This window comes from Loxodonta africana, chromosome 2 (assembly GCF_030014295.1).
Source record: "Loxodonta africana isolate mLoxAfr1 chromosome 2, mLoxAfr1.hap2, whole genome shotgun sequence".
NCBI classification, from domain to species: domain Eukaryota; kingdom Metazoa; phylum Chordata; class Mammalia; order Proboscidea; family Elephantidae; genus Loxodonta; species Loxodonta africana.
The window spans coordinates 161,097,617-161,114,795 of record NC_087343.1 but is presented as its reverse complement, the minus strand read 5'-3'; the positions used below and the strand labels follow the sequence as shown (position 1 = coordinate 161,114,795).

At 44.4% G+C, this 17,179-nt stretch overlaps 1 protein-coding gene across 2 annotated transcripts in view; it reads left to right on the top strand.

Annotated features, from left to right (window-relative positions):
- Nucleotides 1–17,179, top strand: part of DPYSL3 (dihydropyrimidinase like 3) — a 149,908-nt gene that overhangs the window by 126,815 nt on the left and 5,914 nt on the right. For both annotated transcript variants that reach the window (XM_003404830.3, XM_010591597.2), the window contains exons 8-13: nucleotides 2,442–2,562; nucleotides 6,466–6,622; nucleotides 8,369–8,510; nucleotides 10,550–10,720; nucleotides 12,509–12,688; nucleotides 16,140–16,302. In XM_003404830.3, the coding sequence (XP_003404878.3) occupies nucleotides 2,442–2,562; nucleotides 6,466–6,622; nucleotides 8,369–8,510; nucleotides 10,550–10,720; nucleotides 12,509–12,688; nucleotides 16,140–16,302 (934 nt within the window). The remainder of the gene's footprint in view (nucleotides 1–2,441; nucleotides 2,563–6,465; nucleotides 6,623–8,368; nucleotides 8,511–10,549; nucleotides 10,721–12,508; nucleotides 12,689–16,139; nucleotides 16,303–17,179) is intronic.

The following is a 17,179-nucleotide window of genomic DNA, read 5'->3' as shown; positions in this document are numbered from 1 at the left end:
TAATGCCAGGTCCCTTCACAGGGGTCACCATGAGTTGGAATCGACTCAACGGCAATGAGTTTGGTTTTTGGTTTCCCACTGAGTACTTCAGAGGGGCCCCGATGGTGCAGTAGTTAAGCGCTTGGCTGCTAACTGAAAGGTTGGTAGTTCAAGCCCACCAGCTGCTCCATGGGAGAAAGATGTGGCAGTCTGCTCCCATAATGATTTACAGCCTTGAAAATCCTATGGGGCAGTTCTACCCTGTCCTGTAGGGTGGCTGTGAGTCGGAATCAACTCGATGGCAGTGGATTTGGTTTTGGTTTTTACTGAGTACTTCCTTGTACCCAGTACTGTGCTTATTCCAAGTATTGTCTTGACTGTCCTTGCCAAGGCTCTGGGTAGTTGGCATTATTATGCCAGTTGTGCAGGTCAGGAAGCTGAAGCCCAAGAGGTTAATCTACTAGCCCGTCATGTTGGAAGGACTGGGAAACTCTACACAGTTCAAGCAGGCCAGAGTTATCAGCACTGTTTGTGAAACTTGTCTTAAATGCTGGTCACTGTAGAGATGTGTTGTCAAGATAGATTTCTTCAGCAGCAGCCAGGGGATTTCAGAGCAAAATCTATTTTTGTTACTTGGTTTGTTTTTTCAGGCCCCCCTCATCCCCACCCTCTCTCTGTTCCGTCTCCTTTTTAGTAGAAAGCCTCTCAGCTGCAGATCCCGACAACCTTGCAAGCCTTTTGGGTGAAGCTGGAGGGTGATGTAACCTTCCAAAGATAGTCATGTTGTCAAAGTGCTGGAAAACCTGCAGTGCTGAGAGGGAAGCAGATCAAAGGGGCCAGGCCTGAGGTCATGGGGAGCTGAAGTGGTCAACATAGGTGTGAAGAGGATGGAATGAGCATGGGAGGAGCCAGCCTTTCTTAAATTCAAAGCACACCCAGATACCATCTAGAGTGATGCCTCTCAGAGAGCTGGGACCCAAGGCACAGAGACAGCCACGCCAGGGTATAGAGGTCTGGGTGCTTCAGGGTGGTCACTGCATTCACCTGAGCTTAGGGGCCTCCAGAGCCTTGTCCACAGGGAACAAGGTGCAGCTGGGGCCTGCCAGCTCCACCAGCCAAGTGCTTAGAGCCTGTCTGATGAGTCCCAGCCACCGTGGGTGGTGACTGGTTTGCATTATACACTAGTTGGCATCCGCAAACTATTTTTGGTATTTTTTTTTAAAGTGCTGGGCTGCACAGGCTTACCAGGATGTCATATCCATCCAAAAATTAACTGTTGCTGATTGAAAGGAAAAATGCCAAATGCCTCTGCTTTGGGGTAAATTGGACTTGGGCTTGTGTCGTAGCACAGGCTCTCTCATGCTGGTGAGAAACTGCAACCAGCAATAACACCAATTATTATCCTTATTACTGAGGGCAGTTATTGGCCTGGAGGAACACTCTGCCTTGTTCCAGGAATGGGCTAATTGCCTTACGAAGATTAACTCATTCAGTCCTCACAGCAGCCCTGTACCAGCTTCTGTCAATATCCCCGCATTACAGAAAAGGAAACTGAGGCTTTGGGAGGCTGTGTAACTTACCTGAGGTCACCCAGCCAGTGAGTGGCAGAGCCAGGACTCAGACCCAGGCTGTCTCAGAGCCCACAGCCATCTTTGTTAATAAAATAAGGAGAAGCTCATAACTTGTTACTTAATAAGTGCAACTGGGTTGGTTAGCATATTTGAAAACATGAATTCTCCATTAGGGTGGAGTGGATGAGCTGGATACTAAAAGAAGCCCTTGTGCTAAGAAGCCTGGGGATTGTTGTTGTAAGAAGTACCTCCTAGAATTAACCCTTTGCTGACCACCTGTGGCTGCAGGAAAGGATTTGTGTAAATGTGACACCTAACTGCCTTTGCTGGTTACTTTAGGCATAATGCCGCCCTGGTGGTACAGTGGTTAAGAGCTCGGCTGCTAACCAAAAGGTCGGCAGTTCGAATCCACCATGTGCTCCTTGGAAACCCTATGGGGCAGTTCTAGCCTGTCCTATCGTCAGAATCAACTCGAAGACAACGGGTTTGTTTTTTTTTTATTTAGGCATAATGGTGTGATTATGTTTTCCCAGAACATCTGTCCTGGGAAGTCTGGGGAGAAAAGGCTTCCATTCAGATGTAGCCTTTGGTTTATCACAAGGAGAGGAGGCAGGAGACTAAGGAAAACTCTTCACATTCATTAGGTGCTTACTCTGAGCCAGGTATTGCTCTCACACAACCTTTTGCTATACTCTTCTTGTCTCTGTTTTACAGGTGAGAAATTGTGAGAAGTTAAGTGACATGGCCAGGAAGTGGTAGATCTGGAGTTTGGATCCTAGGCTTTTAACTTCTGCACTACACTGCCTTCTCACAGTTTGTGTTGGCAGGGAAGTGGCAGGTTTAAGAGGCTCATGTTCCTATTGACTCCTGGGGATTTTTTTTCTCTTGCAGCTGGAAGCCGAGGCTGTGTTTCGTGCCATCACCATTGCCAGCCAAACCAACTGCCCTCTCTACATCACGAAGGTCATGAGCAAGAGTGCAGCTGACCTCATCTCACAAGCTCGGAAGAAAGGTGATTTGTGCTACCGGGGTCTCGGAACACCAGTCATGCCATGTGGCTCCTTCGCTTCTGGTCTGTCCTCTAGAAATGGTGCCTATTTTGCTCTGAAAAGGAGCCCTGGTGGCGCAGTGGTTAAGCACTTGGCTACTAACCAAAAGGTCAGTGGTTCAAATCCATCAGGCCCTCCACAGGAGAATGGTATTGTAGTCTGCTTTAGTAAAGATTACAGCCTCAGAAACCCTGAGACAGTTCTACTCAGTCCTTTAGGGTCACTGTGAATTGGAATGGTCTCGACAGCAATGGATTTTTTTGTTTTGGCTCTTTAGGAATTTCCCCATACATCTTAGCTCATTTGATCCTCTTAACATCATGTGTGAATTAATGATGGGATCCCAGGTTTTCTCCCACTTTAGAATATGAATAAACGGAGGCTCAGGCAGGTTAAGTGGTTTGTCCAAGATGGCGCAGCTTGAATCAGTTCTTTTTTGATGTTTCATTCTTAGGTCTCGTTGTCTGAGCTTTATATATGGATGTATTAGTCAAGATTAGTTTGGGTGCAAAAGTCAAAAATTCAACTCCAACTGACTTAAACAAACAGAAGTAAATTATTGCTTGTAAGTGTTTTTGGCATGACTACATTGATGGGTTTAAACAATGCTACTGGGGCCCTATATGTCTCCTTCCTTTTTTAGCTCTGGTTTCTTCTCCACTGACTTCATTTTTCAGGGAGACTGAGTGGTGACAAAAACAGATGCCAGGAGGCACCTGCTGCCCTCAACACTTGGTGAGCTAGTGGGGAAGTAGAGTATACCTTTTCTAGCAGATCAAGCAAAAGTCTTCAGGAGGACTGTGATTGTCTTGGCTTTGACTATGTGCTCATTCCTGAACCAGTAACAGCCCTGAGGTTGGCATATTCTGACTGGCCAGGACTGAGGACAGAGAGCAAAGGCAGTGTTACCTGTTAACCTGAGCCACGTAGGTTATTGCCAGTTATTTTAGAAAAGGGTTGAATTGATTTCTAAAACACATCTACCAGCATGGCCTTCGTGACCAGTTAATAGTTGCCGCCGAGTCGGTTCCAACTCATGGCGACTCCATGTAGTGCGTCATAGGGTTCTCAAGGGCTGAATTTTTGGAAGTTGATCACTAGGCCTTTCTTCCGAGGTGACTCTGGGTGGACTCAAACCTCCAACCTTTTGGTTAGCAGCCGAGTGTGTTAAATGAATGTGCCTCACAGGCACTCAGCCTTCATGGCACGTGGGCTTCTTTCTCTACTGTTCTGACCTCCGCTTTTTCTGAGCTGTGAACTTGAGCATTTGTTTGCTTTGTGCTTAGTTAAAATTTACTCCCATTTCAAAGCATTTTTTTCTGCTTTTGGTTCTTGTCCTGGGTGGCAGACTAATTGTTTCAGTTGTGAGGCTGGGTAAATGAAGAGTGTGGTTGAGAAACTGGAGATACAGGGCTCTATTTTTTGTTGTGAGGGAATTTACCAGGCCCGGTTGTATGATTGCTACTGCTGTGGGCCAGTGGTGGGGAGATTTGAGATGAGTGATTCATCCACCAAACTCAGAACTGGTCTGTCAAATTCTGAGTGTGAGTGACTGCAGTGGCTAAAAATAGTTCCAGCTGCCTTTGATGGCTAAGTGGTAGCTGCCTGGCCTTCTGGCAAGGAGTGGCCCCTTCCTGCAGAAGGGCAGTCTTCCTAGTGTCTAGACCATCTTCCTAGCTGGCAGATTCTGGGGGACCTCCTGTATCACTTTGCCCACAGTAAATCTGCTGTTTTCCCTCAGCTTTTAAATGGCCCAGCTGGCATGGTGTGGCTGCTCCCCTGGGTATGAGTCATCTGGCAAGAACCAGGAAAGGAGCTCAATGTTCCTTCCCCATTTCCGGAGAAAAGCAAAAATATATAAAATAATAATAAAGGCAAAAAAAAAGCAATGTATGTGGGGGCCACCCCCACTATCTCCCCATGACCACCGACCACACTTGCCTGGCATGCCTACATCCTGCTGGGACCCATTGTCAGGATAGTCTGGGGGCCTCGCGGACAGGGTGTCGCAATTAAATGCTGGGTTTTATTTCATGCTTCGTGGAGAAAAATCCTTCCTCCTGAGCCTTCTGGCTCATACTTCTCTGGCCAGAAGAAATAATGCAGCTGTGTCTCCAGAGTGGAAGGGAGGCATCACTCAATGATGAAAAACTGGCTGCTGAGATGGAAGCCAGGAAACATCTCATGAACTGTCATTTTTAGGGCAAAAGGCCATTTAGAGCAGGAAGAGGGTTTAGCAGGGTTAGGCTTCCCTCTGTACCAGGGCACTTTTTAAGTTCCAGTGTCTTTATTCTCCAAGGACACATTTGTAACCCTGTGTCACTACTCAGAATTAATTGTAGGGATCAACAATTTAATGAGCACCAACTCTGCCCAGCACTGAGATAGACACTTTAAATTTATTATGATGTAGAATTCTCAAAGAACTCTGGGAAACAGGCATTATTATCCCCATTTTTCAGACGAGAAAATTGAAGCATAACTTGTGGACGATCTCCTAGCTGGGAGAGCTAATATTCAAACCCAGGTATAATTACAGTCCTTGCTTAGTCTACTCTACCGTGCTGAAGACCACCTGAACGGAGAGTTCTTCCACTTCTAAGACTGTGTTTATCTTAATAGCACTTCAGCACTTGTCTTGAGTTTCATTGCCGCCTTTCTTTTTGGTCCTGTATGGTTCAGTTTGGTGAATATTTTTGGAGAAACTTTGAAACACTCAGCAATCCTGTGTGGATCCTTTATATGGCCACCCCAGAGAGCAGGGCTGCCATATGAGAATCCTTTCTGCTGCTTCCTTCTTTGCCAGTGGCAGACATCACGAATCAATCTTAAGTCTTTTCTAACGAGACAGAGGGTTATTAGAAATCTTCTCTACACAGAATTCCGGGCAACCATTACCAATGGATTGAGGTTAAAGCAAAGCAAAAACTGTTTGTAATCCTGGCCATAGAGCCCTCCTAGACTTGAGGGGAACTTGGAACATGGAACTTGAGAAGTGAAGCTCAATAGGCTGCGTGGGGCATCTGAGGCCCAGGATTCTGGCACAGAGAGACTTGACACCAACCAACTTCTAAGAGATAGCATTGCCTTTTGTATCAATACCTCTTTTTTAAGAAGCTCAGCAAAAGCTTAGATCAGGGTTATCTCCTTCTCTTCCCTTAGTTTGGGCAGTTAAGCCCCTAATCCAGATGCAAGCTTCGAGAAGCTACCTCATCTTTATTACATGTCCTTGAGCAAATCACTCCTTGCCTTAGGTCAAGGAGTAACCAGCATGATGAGAAAAACATTGAGAGCCTCTCATCCATGGAAATGGGTTTTAATTTGTGGAACCAAAGCATGTCCTTGTAACAGCAGGTTCTAGGAGTCCCCAGTGAGGTGGGCAGCTTTGGGGCTTTTGGCCTCTTCAGTGAGAAGGAATAGGAAGGAAACAAATCAATATTTACTGAGCATCTGCTATGTGCCAGAGGCTTTACATACGCCAGATTCTTCCATTTTTCTCAACAAGCTTGAGAAATAACCAGTATCGTATTTTCTCAATTCTAGGACATATCCATTCTATATTTTTAACATATCTGAATTGAGTATGAATCTTGTAATCAAAATACAGTTTTCTTTCTTTTGCCTCAAAATTTGAGAAATAATACTGCATCTTATAGTCGATGTCTTCATCTAACCTAGGAAATACGAAATTGTCTGCATTTAGCAAATAGAAAAGCTGAATCTTAGAAAAGGTGGGAACATAAATTTGAATCCAGGCCAGCCCGACTCCAGAGGCACAGCTCTGAGTACACTTAGAAGGAATGCCCTTCTAAGCTGGGCCCAGTGCAGAACATTCTTTATGTAAACCCATCCCGTACCGTTTCCAGGAAATGTGGTCTTTGGGGAGCCCATCACTGCCAGCCTTGGTACAGATGGAACCCACTACTGGAGCAAGAACTGGGCCAAGGCGGCGGCCTTTGTGACATCCCCTCCTCTGAGCCCTGACCCGACCACTCCTGACTACATCAACTCCTTGCTGGCCAGGTGGGTACAGGCATTGCATGGAAACATCTTGAGACTTCTGGGAAGGAGACTGGATCAGGTACATCTATCAGCTAAATGAGGGTCTGGAGTGAGGGTCCGTAGTGGGGAAAACACACATTCTCCTGCAAATGTGTGACTAATTACTTCTGTAAACAACTGCCTCCTTTGCCATGAGACCAGAAGAACTTGGTGGTGCCTGCTACCATTACTGAACATTTTTTTAAATTGTATTTTAGATTAAGGTTTATAGAACAAACTAGGTTCTCATTACACAATAAGTATACATATTGTTTCATGACATTGGTTGCCAACCCCATGTATCAACACTCTCCCCTTCTTGATCTTGAGTTCCCTGTTACCAGCTTTCCTGTCCCTTCCTACCTTCTTGTCCTTGCCCCTGTGTTGGTCTGCCCAGTTAGTCTCATTTTGTTTTATGGGTCTGTCTAATCTTTGGCTGAAGGGTGAACCTCAGGAGTGACTTCATTACCCAGCTGAAGATTCAGTACAAGAATCCTGTTCAAAAGGGGGAAAATGCAAAACAGAATTTTAAAACCTCATAGACTCCAGATTATCTGGAGCCATTGAGGCTGGATGAACCCCTGAAACTGTTGCCCTGAAATAATCTTTAAATCATAAACCAAAAATATCCCCTGAAGTCTTAATTTAAACCAAACAATAGTTTAGCTTAGCTAGTAAAGAATGTCTGCCTTGAGCATTGTACTCAAGCAATGTGTCAAATTGACAACAGTAACTCAAAATATTAGGTAGGAAATTTAAGGGGCAGTGAGTTAATTTGAAAAGGAGGGTGAGAATGGTTACATAATTTGAAGAACGTAATTAATGTCATTGGATTGTACAATTTGTTGAATTTGTGTATGTTCTGCTGTGTATATTCTCAATAGCAAAAACAAAAAATAAAAGAATTCCCCTGCAGTCTTGAGTATAGAAAACAGGCTCTTCCCCACCATGTTTTTAAAAATACTCTAGTAATATCCATGCAGGAGACCCAGGGTTCAATTTCTGGACAGTGCACGTCATGTTTAGCCACCAACCTTTTGTCACTGGAGGCTTCTGCGTTGCTGCGGTGTTGAACTGGTTTCAACAGAGCTTCTAGTCTAAGATGGCCTAGGAAGAAAGGCTTGGTGATCTGCTTCCAAAAACGAGCCAGTGAAAACCCTATGGATCACAATGGCTCCATCACATTGTACATGGGGTCTCCATGAGTTGGGGCTGACTTGATGGCAGCTCACAATGACAACAGTGTTAATGATTAATAGCAGTTAGTAGTTATTGTGTGCCAAGCACTATGATAAGACTACATACATGCTCATATGTATTTCTCAGAATAAGTTTATGAGTGAGGGACTATTAGCACCATTTTACAGATTAAGCCACTGAGGGTCAGAGAGCCTAAATCATTTGCCAGGTTTGCACAGCTGGTCATGATGACCACATACCAAAATTTATAGGGAGACTTGTTTACAGCTGCTCTCTGCTGACACGGTCAGCTCCATCATTCATGTGGGTGTCTATTATTTTGTTACAAAAGAGATGATCTAATCCCGCTCCCTTTCTAGAAAGGAGAAGAAATTTGCCTAAGCTCACACAGCTAGTGAGAAGTAGAGGTGGAATTCCAAACTCAAGTCGTCAGACTCCAAACCCTCACACTAGACCACACCAGCTTCTGGTCCTCTGCAGTGCCTCTGACCATCTTTCCTACTCACATGGACCTTCTCTCTTTGCCAGTGGGGACCTGCAACTCTCTGGGAGTGCCCACTGCACTTTCAGCACTGCCCAGAAAGCGATCGGGAAGGACAACTTCACAGCCATTCCCGAGGGCACCAATGGTGTGGAGGAGCGGATGTCTGTCATCTGGGACAAGGCCGTGGTAAGAGATGGAGGTCATGGGAAGATGGCCAGGGCAAGACAGTCCACAGTCAGATTAGAGCCTCATGTGGGCAAAAGAGATGGCAGCTCTACTTTCCTCCATTCCTCTCTGATGGGACTGCTAGGGGTGGAAATCAGGCCTCTCATACTTACTCAGGTGTCTGAAACCAGGTGGCTCAAGTGCTTTGGGAATTTACCTTCTAAAATGTTGAATCCTGAGGTCTGGGATTTGAAGAGGCCTCCTCATCTAGACTCTTAAGGCCCAGGAACTAGACATAAAGATCCTTCATCTAAGGGCATGAATGATCTATACTTAAAAAAAAAAAAATAGTGCATTAAAGTATTTTTGTTACAGAGAATTTTATGACTTCTTTGAAAAGAATGTCAGTCTCTCTTTGATACATTCAGAAATGGGCCTGTGCCTAGACTGAAGCCATCTTGCTCAAGAGTTGGATGCCCTATACTGAAGGTGTGTGGTCACCCAAAGGGACAGTCTTTCGATGTCTTCTGGCAAAGTGGCTTGATTTTAAGTTCCTTGTTAACTTCAAAAGGACTGAAAAGCAATAGCCATGCAAACAAAGACACTCCCAAGGATTTTAGTAAATTTAATATTTAGCCCATTATTAAATTCTCTGTTTTATTTTAAAAACCCTGAAAACTAATTCCTTTTAGAGCCAAATAAAATGCATATGAATAAATTAATGCCTCATTCATCTACACAGTGTAATCCACTGAGCTTCCTTCTTCTTCTTGGCTACCAAGAAGCTCAAAGCTAGGTTTTAAACTCAATTCTTTTTTGTTCTGCCAGGCTTTTTGTTTTAAGGAGAGGAAAATTATAAATATTTTTCTCTCATCTCACACGTACTTAGATTTTGTATTTTTTTTTTTTTTTGCTGTTATGTATTTATGAATATTTCTATGTGTTTATGGTGGCACTATCTGGAGTTAATATATGTATATATATATAATTTAATTTCTAGCATGATACATGCTCAAGAAAGAACACCTGGGAACCACAGAAAATCATACACAGGAAAGAAAACAAAAATCACTCCTAAGTCCATAACCCAGGAAAAACCATTGTTATCATTTGTGTAAGGTTCCTCCGTATTTATCATATGCACATGCAAATACAAACACCTATATGAAGAATAAAGGGGGCCTCATGGCACAGTCATACACATAGTGACCTTATAGGACAGTGTAGAACTACCACATAGGGTTTCCAAGGAGCAGCTGGTGGATTTGAACTGCTGACCTTTTGATTAGCAGCTGAGCTCTTAACCAGTGTGCCACCAGAAACTGACTCAACGGCAACAGGTTTGGTTTTGGTTTGGTTGCGAAGTGGTTAAAGCGATCAAATGCTAACTGAAAGCTTGGAGGCTTGAAACCACCAGCGGCTCCGAGGGAGAAAGATGTGTGGCAGACTGCTTCTGTAGCCTTAGAAACCCTTTGAGGTCGCTATAAGTTGGAACTGACTCGGCAGCAGTGAGTTTGGTTTCTTTGCAATATGAAAAATGGGATCATAAACATGTTTGTTTTTACTGTGACTTCTCAATAATCCTTTTTGGAATTAGAAGGGTAAATAAGTAGTAAATGTATTTGCATATTCAGAGACAGGGTGCATTTCAGGAGCAGTAACTCCCATCGGGAGCCCTGGTGGCACAATGGTTAAGCACTTGGCCGATAACCAAAAGGTCAGCAGTTGGAGCCCACCTCCACTCCTCGAGGAAAAGATACGGCAGTCTGCTCCCATAAAGATTACAGCCTTGGAAACCACATGGGGCAGTTCTTCTCTGTTCTACAGGCTGACTAAGTCAGAACCAACTCAATGGCAATAGGTTTTGGGTTTTAATGGGTTTAACGCCCATCATGAATCATGTGTTCAACCACCTGTGACAGCTCCACAGATTCTGGAGCTGGCTCTGGGGTCCTATGCTCACCACCCCAGAGGCCCCTCTGTACTTCTGGTAACCATGCTCTGAGCTCAGGCCCTCCTACCTTGACAAATCTTTTTTTTCTTTATTATTAATATAATAGGCCACAGGGAAAATGGATGAAAACCAGTTTGTGGCTGTGACAAGCACAAATGCTGCCAAGATCTTCAACCTGTATCCCCGCAAGGGAAGAATATCTGTGGGTTCTGACAGCGACCTGGTCATCTGGGATCCAGACGCCGTGAAGATTGTCTCTGCCAAGAACCACCAGTCGGTGAGGCTGAAGCTAGTAGGAATGGAGTGGAATGGAGAAGGCATGGAGGCGCTTGGTCAGGAGAAATTTGTTTATGTGGTGTACCAGCGCAGTTAGGCCAAGATATGTTTCAGTAACAAGCAATCCAATAATATCAGTGGCTTAACACCCTAAAGGTTTATTTATCACTCTTGCTTTCCAAAGTGGGCCAACAGAGGGTCTCTGCTCATCACAGCCACTCAGAGATGAAGGGTGATGGGGGGGCTCCATTTCCACACATGCTGCCATGATTGCAGGCAGGTAAACAGGTCTTAGTAACTGGTATGTTGACTATGAAAGCATTCCCACCACTTCCTCTTCCGCGTGATTGACCAGAGCTATACTGAACTTCTGGAGGATGGAAATTGCAATGATGCTTTGTTTCTGGAAGGAAAAATAACTGGAAATAATTGGTGAACAGTGCTGACAATTTCCTTATGAGGAGTTTCATGTGGAAGATGATAATTATAGCCCAGTGCCCAGTAGAAAGAGACTTAGTACTTGTTAGTAAAAACAGATAACATTTTTAATGAAACCACTTATGTCTTAGGCACTGTGCTTTTAGTTTGCTGAATTATGGTTCACTGAATCTCCATAACAGTCTTCTACAGGGAGGTGCTTTTATTATTCCCATTTAATAGATAAGGAAATGGAGGTGCAGAGAAGTTAAATAACTTACACAGTGTCACACAGCATATAAATGATGGAGTGGGGATTCAAACCTAGATGACTTGACCCCAAGCAGATATCCCTAGCCATTTTTCAATAATGCCTCTTGCTTATTGAATAATGGAGGGAAGGAGAATTCCCATTTTTGCTGGTGATGGTCTGTGCTTAAATCTGTGTCATATCACATTATTTAATGGAGAGCTATAGGGATCTCAGGCTAATGTAACCCACCTACCCACGCACCCAGTACAAGCCTGCCAAGTCAACATCCCTAGCAGTGATACAGCTTCTCCTTGAACAGTGCCAGTGACAAAAATTTACTTCCACATAAGGGTCTCAATAAAGATTGGGTACCTCTCTCTGTTAGGAAGTCTAGTCTTTACTTAATGAGCATCTGTCCCCTGGAATCTTCCACCCACTGAAAGGTTGCAGATACATCTAAGTTTTTCCCAGCATACTTGATGAACAATTTCCTAGTGACACTGCAGACAGGATCCCAAGAGGTAACCTAATTTGTCTTAGTCATCTAGTGCTGCCATAATAGAAATACCACAAGTGGATGGCTTTGACGAAGAGAAATTTATTTTCTCATTGTCTAGTAGGTTGCAAGTCCAAATTCAGGGTGTCAGCTCCAGGGGAAGGCTTTCTCTCTCTGTTGGCTCTGGAGGAAGGTGCTTGTCCTCAGTCTTTGCCTGGTCGGGGAGCTTCTCAGGCACAGGGACCCCATGTCCAAAGGACATGCTCTGCTCCTGGTGCTGCTTTCTTGGTGGTATGAGGTCCCCAACTCACTGCTTGCTTCTCTTTCCTTTTATCTCTTAAGATAAAAATCTCTTAAGAGGTAAAAGGTGGTGCAGGCCACACCCCAGGAAAACTTCCTTTACCTTGGATCAGGGAGGTTACCTGAGTAAGGGTGGTGTTACAATCCGACCCTAATCCTCTCAACATAAAATTACAATCACAAAAGGGAGGACAACCACAGACTACTGGAAATCATGGCCTAACCAAGTTAATACACACATTTTGGGGGGGACATAATTCAATCCATGACATAATTCGTCTTTTCTCTCCTTCCTATATCTTTCCCCTTACCCCTGCCTCCAGGCGGCAGAGTATAACATCTTTGAAGGGATGGAGCTGCGCGGGGCTTCTCTGGTGGTAATCTGCCAGGGCAAGATCATGCTGGAGGATGGCAACCTGCATGTGACTCAGGGTGCCGGCCGCTTTATCCCCTGCAGCTCGTTCTCCGACTATGTCTACAAGCGCATTAAAGCCAGGAGGAAGGTAAGAGGCAGGCAGAGCCCTGAGGTGGGCAAGGGGCTTTGTGTTCCACTTAGGCATGGGGGTAGTCATGGAATTAGCAAGGGTTTGTGTTCTCTAGGGAGTTCCTAGGTGGTGCAGCAGTTAATACACTGAGCTGCTAACCATAAAGTTCAAGATTTGAGTCTACCCAGAGGTACCTTGGAACAAAGGCCTGGAGATCTAATTTTGAAAAGTCAGCAACTGAAAGCCCTATGAAGTACAGTTCTACTATGACATGAGTAGCCATGAGTTGAAATCAACTCCATAGCAGCTGATTTTTTGGTGTTCTCTAGACCTTCTAGATGGTAGTATATTGGGCATATCTGCTGCAAAAGACCTATTTAAAGTGTTAAAAAGCAGAGGTGTCACTTTAAGGACTAAGGTGCGCCTGAACCAAGCCACGGTGTTTTCAGTTGCCTCATATGCATGCAAAAGCTGGACAAAGAATAAGGAAGAACAAAGAAGAATTGATACCTTTGAACTATGGTGTTGGCAAAGAATATTAAATATATCGTGGACTACCAGAAGAACAAACAAATCTGTCTTGGAAGAAGCACAGCCAGAATGTTCTTTAGAAGCAGGGATGGCAAGAGTTCATCTCACATACTTTTGACATGTTATCAGGAGGGATCAGTCCTTGTAGAAGGGTATCATGCTTGGTAAAGTAGAGGGCCAGTGAAAAAGAGGAAGACCCTCAATGAAATGAATTGACACAGTGGCTGCGACAATGGGCTCAAACATAACAAATGATTGTGAGAATGGCTTAGGACCAGGCAGTGTTTCATGCTCTTTTACATAGGGTTGCTGTGAATCGGACCCAAATGAACAGCACCTAACAACAACAACAACAACTAGATCTTCATAAAGAAATTCACAGCAATGGTACAGACTTAATGTACTATAACAGTGAGTTTCAAATGGTTTTGAAGAAAGCTTTTCCCAAATGATTTTTCCCGTATATTATAGTGCTATTGTTTAAAATAATTTTAAGTTTTATAAGAATATTTTATATATATATATTTATTAAAAAAAATTATTCTTAAAGACTTAAAATGAGAACCAGCAGTCCACCCCTACCCATCCATGTACCCCCCCAGTCTCGTCTCGCTCCACAGGGTAAACATTTACAACTCTTTTAGCTAATTCTTCTGGTTGAAAAAACATCTTAGGTATGAATTCATTCACCCAGCTGCTGGGAGTGTTCGTAGCTGGAATATATGACAAACAGAGTTGCTGTAGTGGATTTAAGGGGTGAGGCCCATAACTCTGTCCCTTCAAGTTCCCCGCTTCCCCTTCACCAATTTGCAGAATGTTGCAGATCAGATTCCCTGGGAAACAGACTCTGAGACGGAGATTTACAAGCAGAAGTTCCCTGGGGGTTGCTTCCAGGATCAACCCTTGTTGGCAAGTGATGGAAGCAAGAAGGGCAGAAGGAGAAGTTGAACTGGGATGCAATTATCAGAGAGACCTCAGCTGATCTGACAGGAATAGTTGTAGCTGGGATGGTCCTTGAGAGTTGTTCTGAATTCGGGAAACAAGGCTAGGTCTTATATTTACTCCTTACCCCTTCCCCTACCAGTCATTGGAGGTGGGCTGCCTCTGAGCAATGGGCAGGACCTTGGCCAAGGTGGTGCTCCTCTGCTGAGGGAAATTCTTATGGGGGGTGGGGCTCATCTGCCCACACCTCTAGCAGCTTAGAAAATGAGTTCAGTTGTGGTAGCTGGGAGGGGCCAGGGAATGGAATCTGGGTGCACACTACAGTGTCCACTCAAGGAGGCTCACAGAAACTCAAAGTATAAAGGGCTCCCCTCCAAAGCCCCAGTGATCCCAATAAGTGGTTATCCAGCCTCTGTGTGGACAGTTGCAACAGAGGGAGCCTCCCCATCTCATGAGGCAGCTGAACGTCTCTGACTCTAAGAAGGAACTTCCTTCTGCTGAGCTGAAGCCTTTCCCCCTGAAGTTGACCAACCAGTTCAGTTCTACTCCCAGCACCTGAACAGAATGAGCCAAACCCATTTCTTACAACGTGTGTTTCCAAAGTCATCCATACTATAGTCTAAACACCCCTGTGTCCTTCTATGTGTGTTACAACAATGCTTTAAATCCCTTCACCATTCTTAGCTTTTCATTGTGACCATCTAGAAGCTGTGGAGTATGAGGTGAAATTCCACATTCCAGATCTGGCCTAAAAGAGAAGAAAACAGAACTCAAACTTCCCTTATATTGGCTCTGTATTTCTGCTAATATGATTTAGGTTCTGGACCCAAAGACAATTTGATGATCCAGAGTTGTTGGTCAAGGTTTTTGGGGAGTAGAGATAGAGACATCAACATCAACATCCCTCTTGAATCAATGTGATCTGCAGATGTGATGAGTTTTCCTTCTGTGCCTGCACTGAAGTCACAGAAGAGAAGGAAGGCTCTGTGGTGGTACCTTCTTGGAGTTTTTGAATAGATATCCTTCCTGTGTTGTCAGGCTCCTCTGGCAACGTGTCCTCATTGCCCCACTTCAGGCCAAAGATAAGACACAGGTCAAGGTTGAGTGCCATATGCCTACCTCAGGTGGTCTTCCAGTGTTTCTACGTAGACCGTAACCTTCTTTGGAGGAGGCGCCATATTTCATGTGACCATCAACCTCATCACCTTGCACCAGGCCTAGCACAGAGCATGTACTTGGTGGATGCTGCTGCTGGCTGCACAGAGCCTCCGGCAGAGGTCAGTGGCACAGACCACAAGATGCCCATTTCTGGGTTTGCAACTCTGATCTGTGATGAAGAGTGTGAAGGTGAAGTTCCCACATGACCACTATGATCTCATCTCAAACTGCCACCCTTCCCACTCACTTTCCTCCAGCCACACTGCCCGTCCTCCCATCCGTAGCATTTCCACCTTCAGTTCTACACGCTCGCTCTTTCCTCTGCGGTGAATACTGCCTTCTCATCACTCCTCTGCATCCCCCACACGGTGTGGATTACCCACTGGGGACGGATTCCCCAGTGAGCTTACTTACTAATCCGTAGTGCACAATTTCACCTGTTTATCACATCAAAGATGAACCCGTGTGAAATTGTGCACTACAGATTGGTACATTAAGGACAGTTAAGCCCATGTGTACCTTACTTACTGGTTAATCTGCCCCTGCCAATGCTGCTCCCTCCCTCCATTCCAGCCCCTACACCAGCTCCTTTGATCTTTCAGATTACAGCTCATCTCTTTAAAGAAGCCATCACTGACCACTTAAGTGGTCACTGTACCATGACATCCTCCTTTATTTATCTTATACCACCTCTGTCTTCCTTAAATGATCTTTTATTAATTATTGTTTGACTCCCATTACACACACATTATTCACTGATAAATTTATGCTTCTTAGAACTGACCCTTAATAAGTGTTTGTTGAATGAATAAATGGTGATGCAATTTCTCCACGGCAGATGGCAGACCTGCATGCGGTTCCGAGGGGCATGTATGATGGACCAGTGTTTGACCTGACCACCACCCCCAAAGGGGGCACACCTGCGGGCTCCACCCGGGGCTCTCCCACTCGGCCCAACCCACCTGTGAGGAATCTCCATCAGTCGGGATTCAGCCTGTCAGGTGAGTCAGACAAGCTAGTCATGATCTTTAGTGAGAAAGAGAGGAAAGAGTGGGGAGGTTCAGTGTTCTGAGGTGGGGTGACCCTAAGAGCTAAACCTGAATGCATTTTCCAGCTTAGTGCTGCCATCACCCTCTAGTGAGAAGGTTTCTGGGGCAGCCAAGGAGGTTTTCTGAATCAACAAGAAATACTGTTGATAAAGTAAGACAAGGCACAGTCAGGTTAAAGAGTCAGGTTTAAATGATGACACATTCTTTGTACACTGATCAGAGCTGAGGGGCAGGATGCTTTTGACTATGCGTTGATACTGATTTTCTACATTAGACGATGAGAACTATGCCATATATTGTGTTTGCCCAGGCTAACAACTCAAAAATATCTTTTTACTCAAATTGCAGTACTTTTCTTCTAACCTAGGACTTCTATTATATTTATTTTCCCCTCCCTAGTAATATTAATAACTCTAACAATTGCTACCATTGTTGGAACACTTACCATGTGTTAACTGTATCATTAATCTTAACTCTTTAACAACTCTGAAATACAATATCATCCTCATTTTCCATATGTGGAAACTGAGGCTCAAACAGCTTAACTAACTTGCCTAAATTCAAACAGCTTGTAAGTTGGGGGAGGCGAGGAACACTTCTCAAGACCAGTTCTGCTCAACTGCAGCACCCATGCCCTTAAACTTGTGACTATCCTACATCTTAGGCGGAGCTTAATTTTTCATGAAGACTTTTTCCATTAAAAAGGTTAAATCATTTTCTTCACTCATTTTTTATTTTTTAAAAGTAGCTGGTAGACCAATCAATTAAGAATTATTTATTGTCTCTCTGGTAAATGCTTGGCTCTGTGCTGATGGGCAACAAAGAGAAA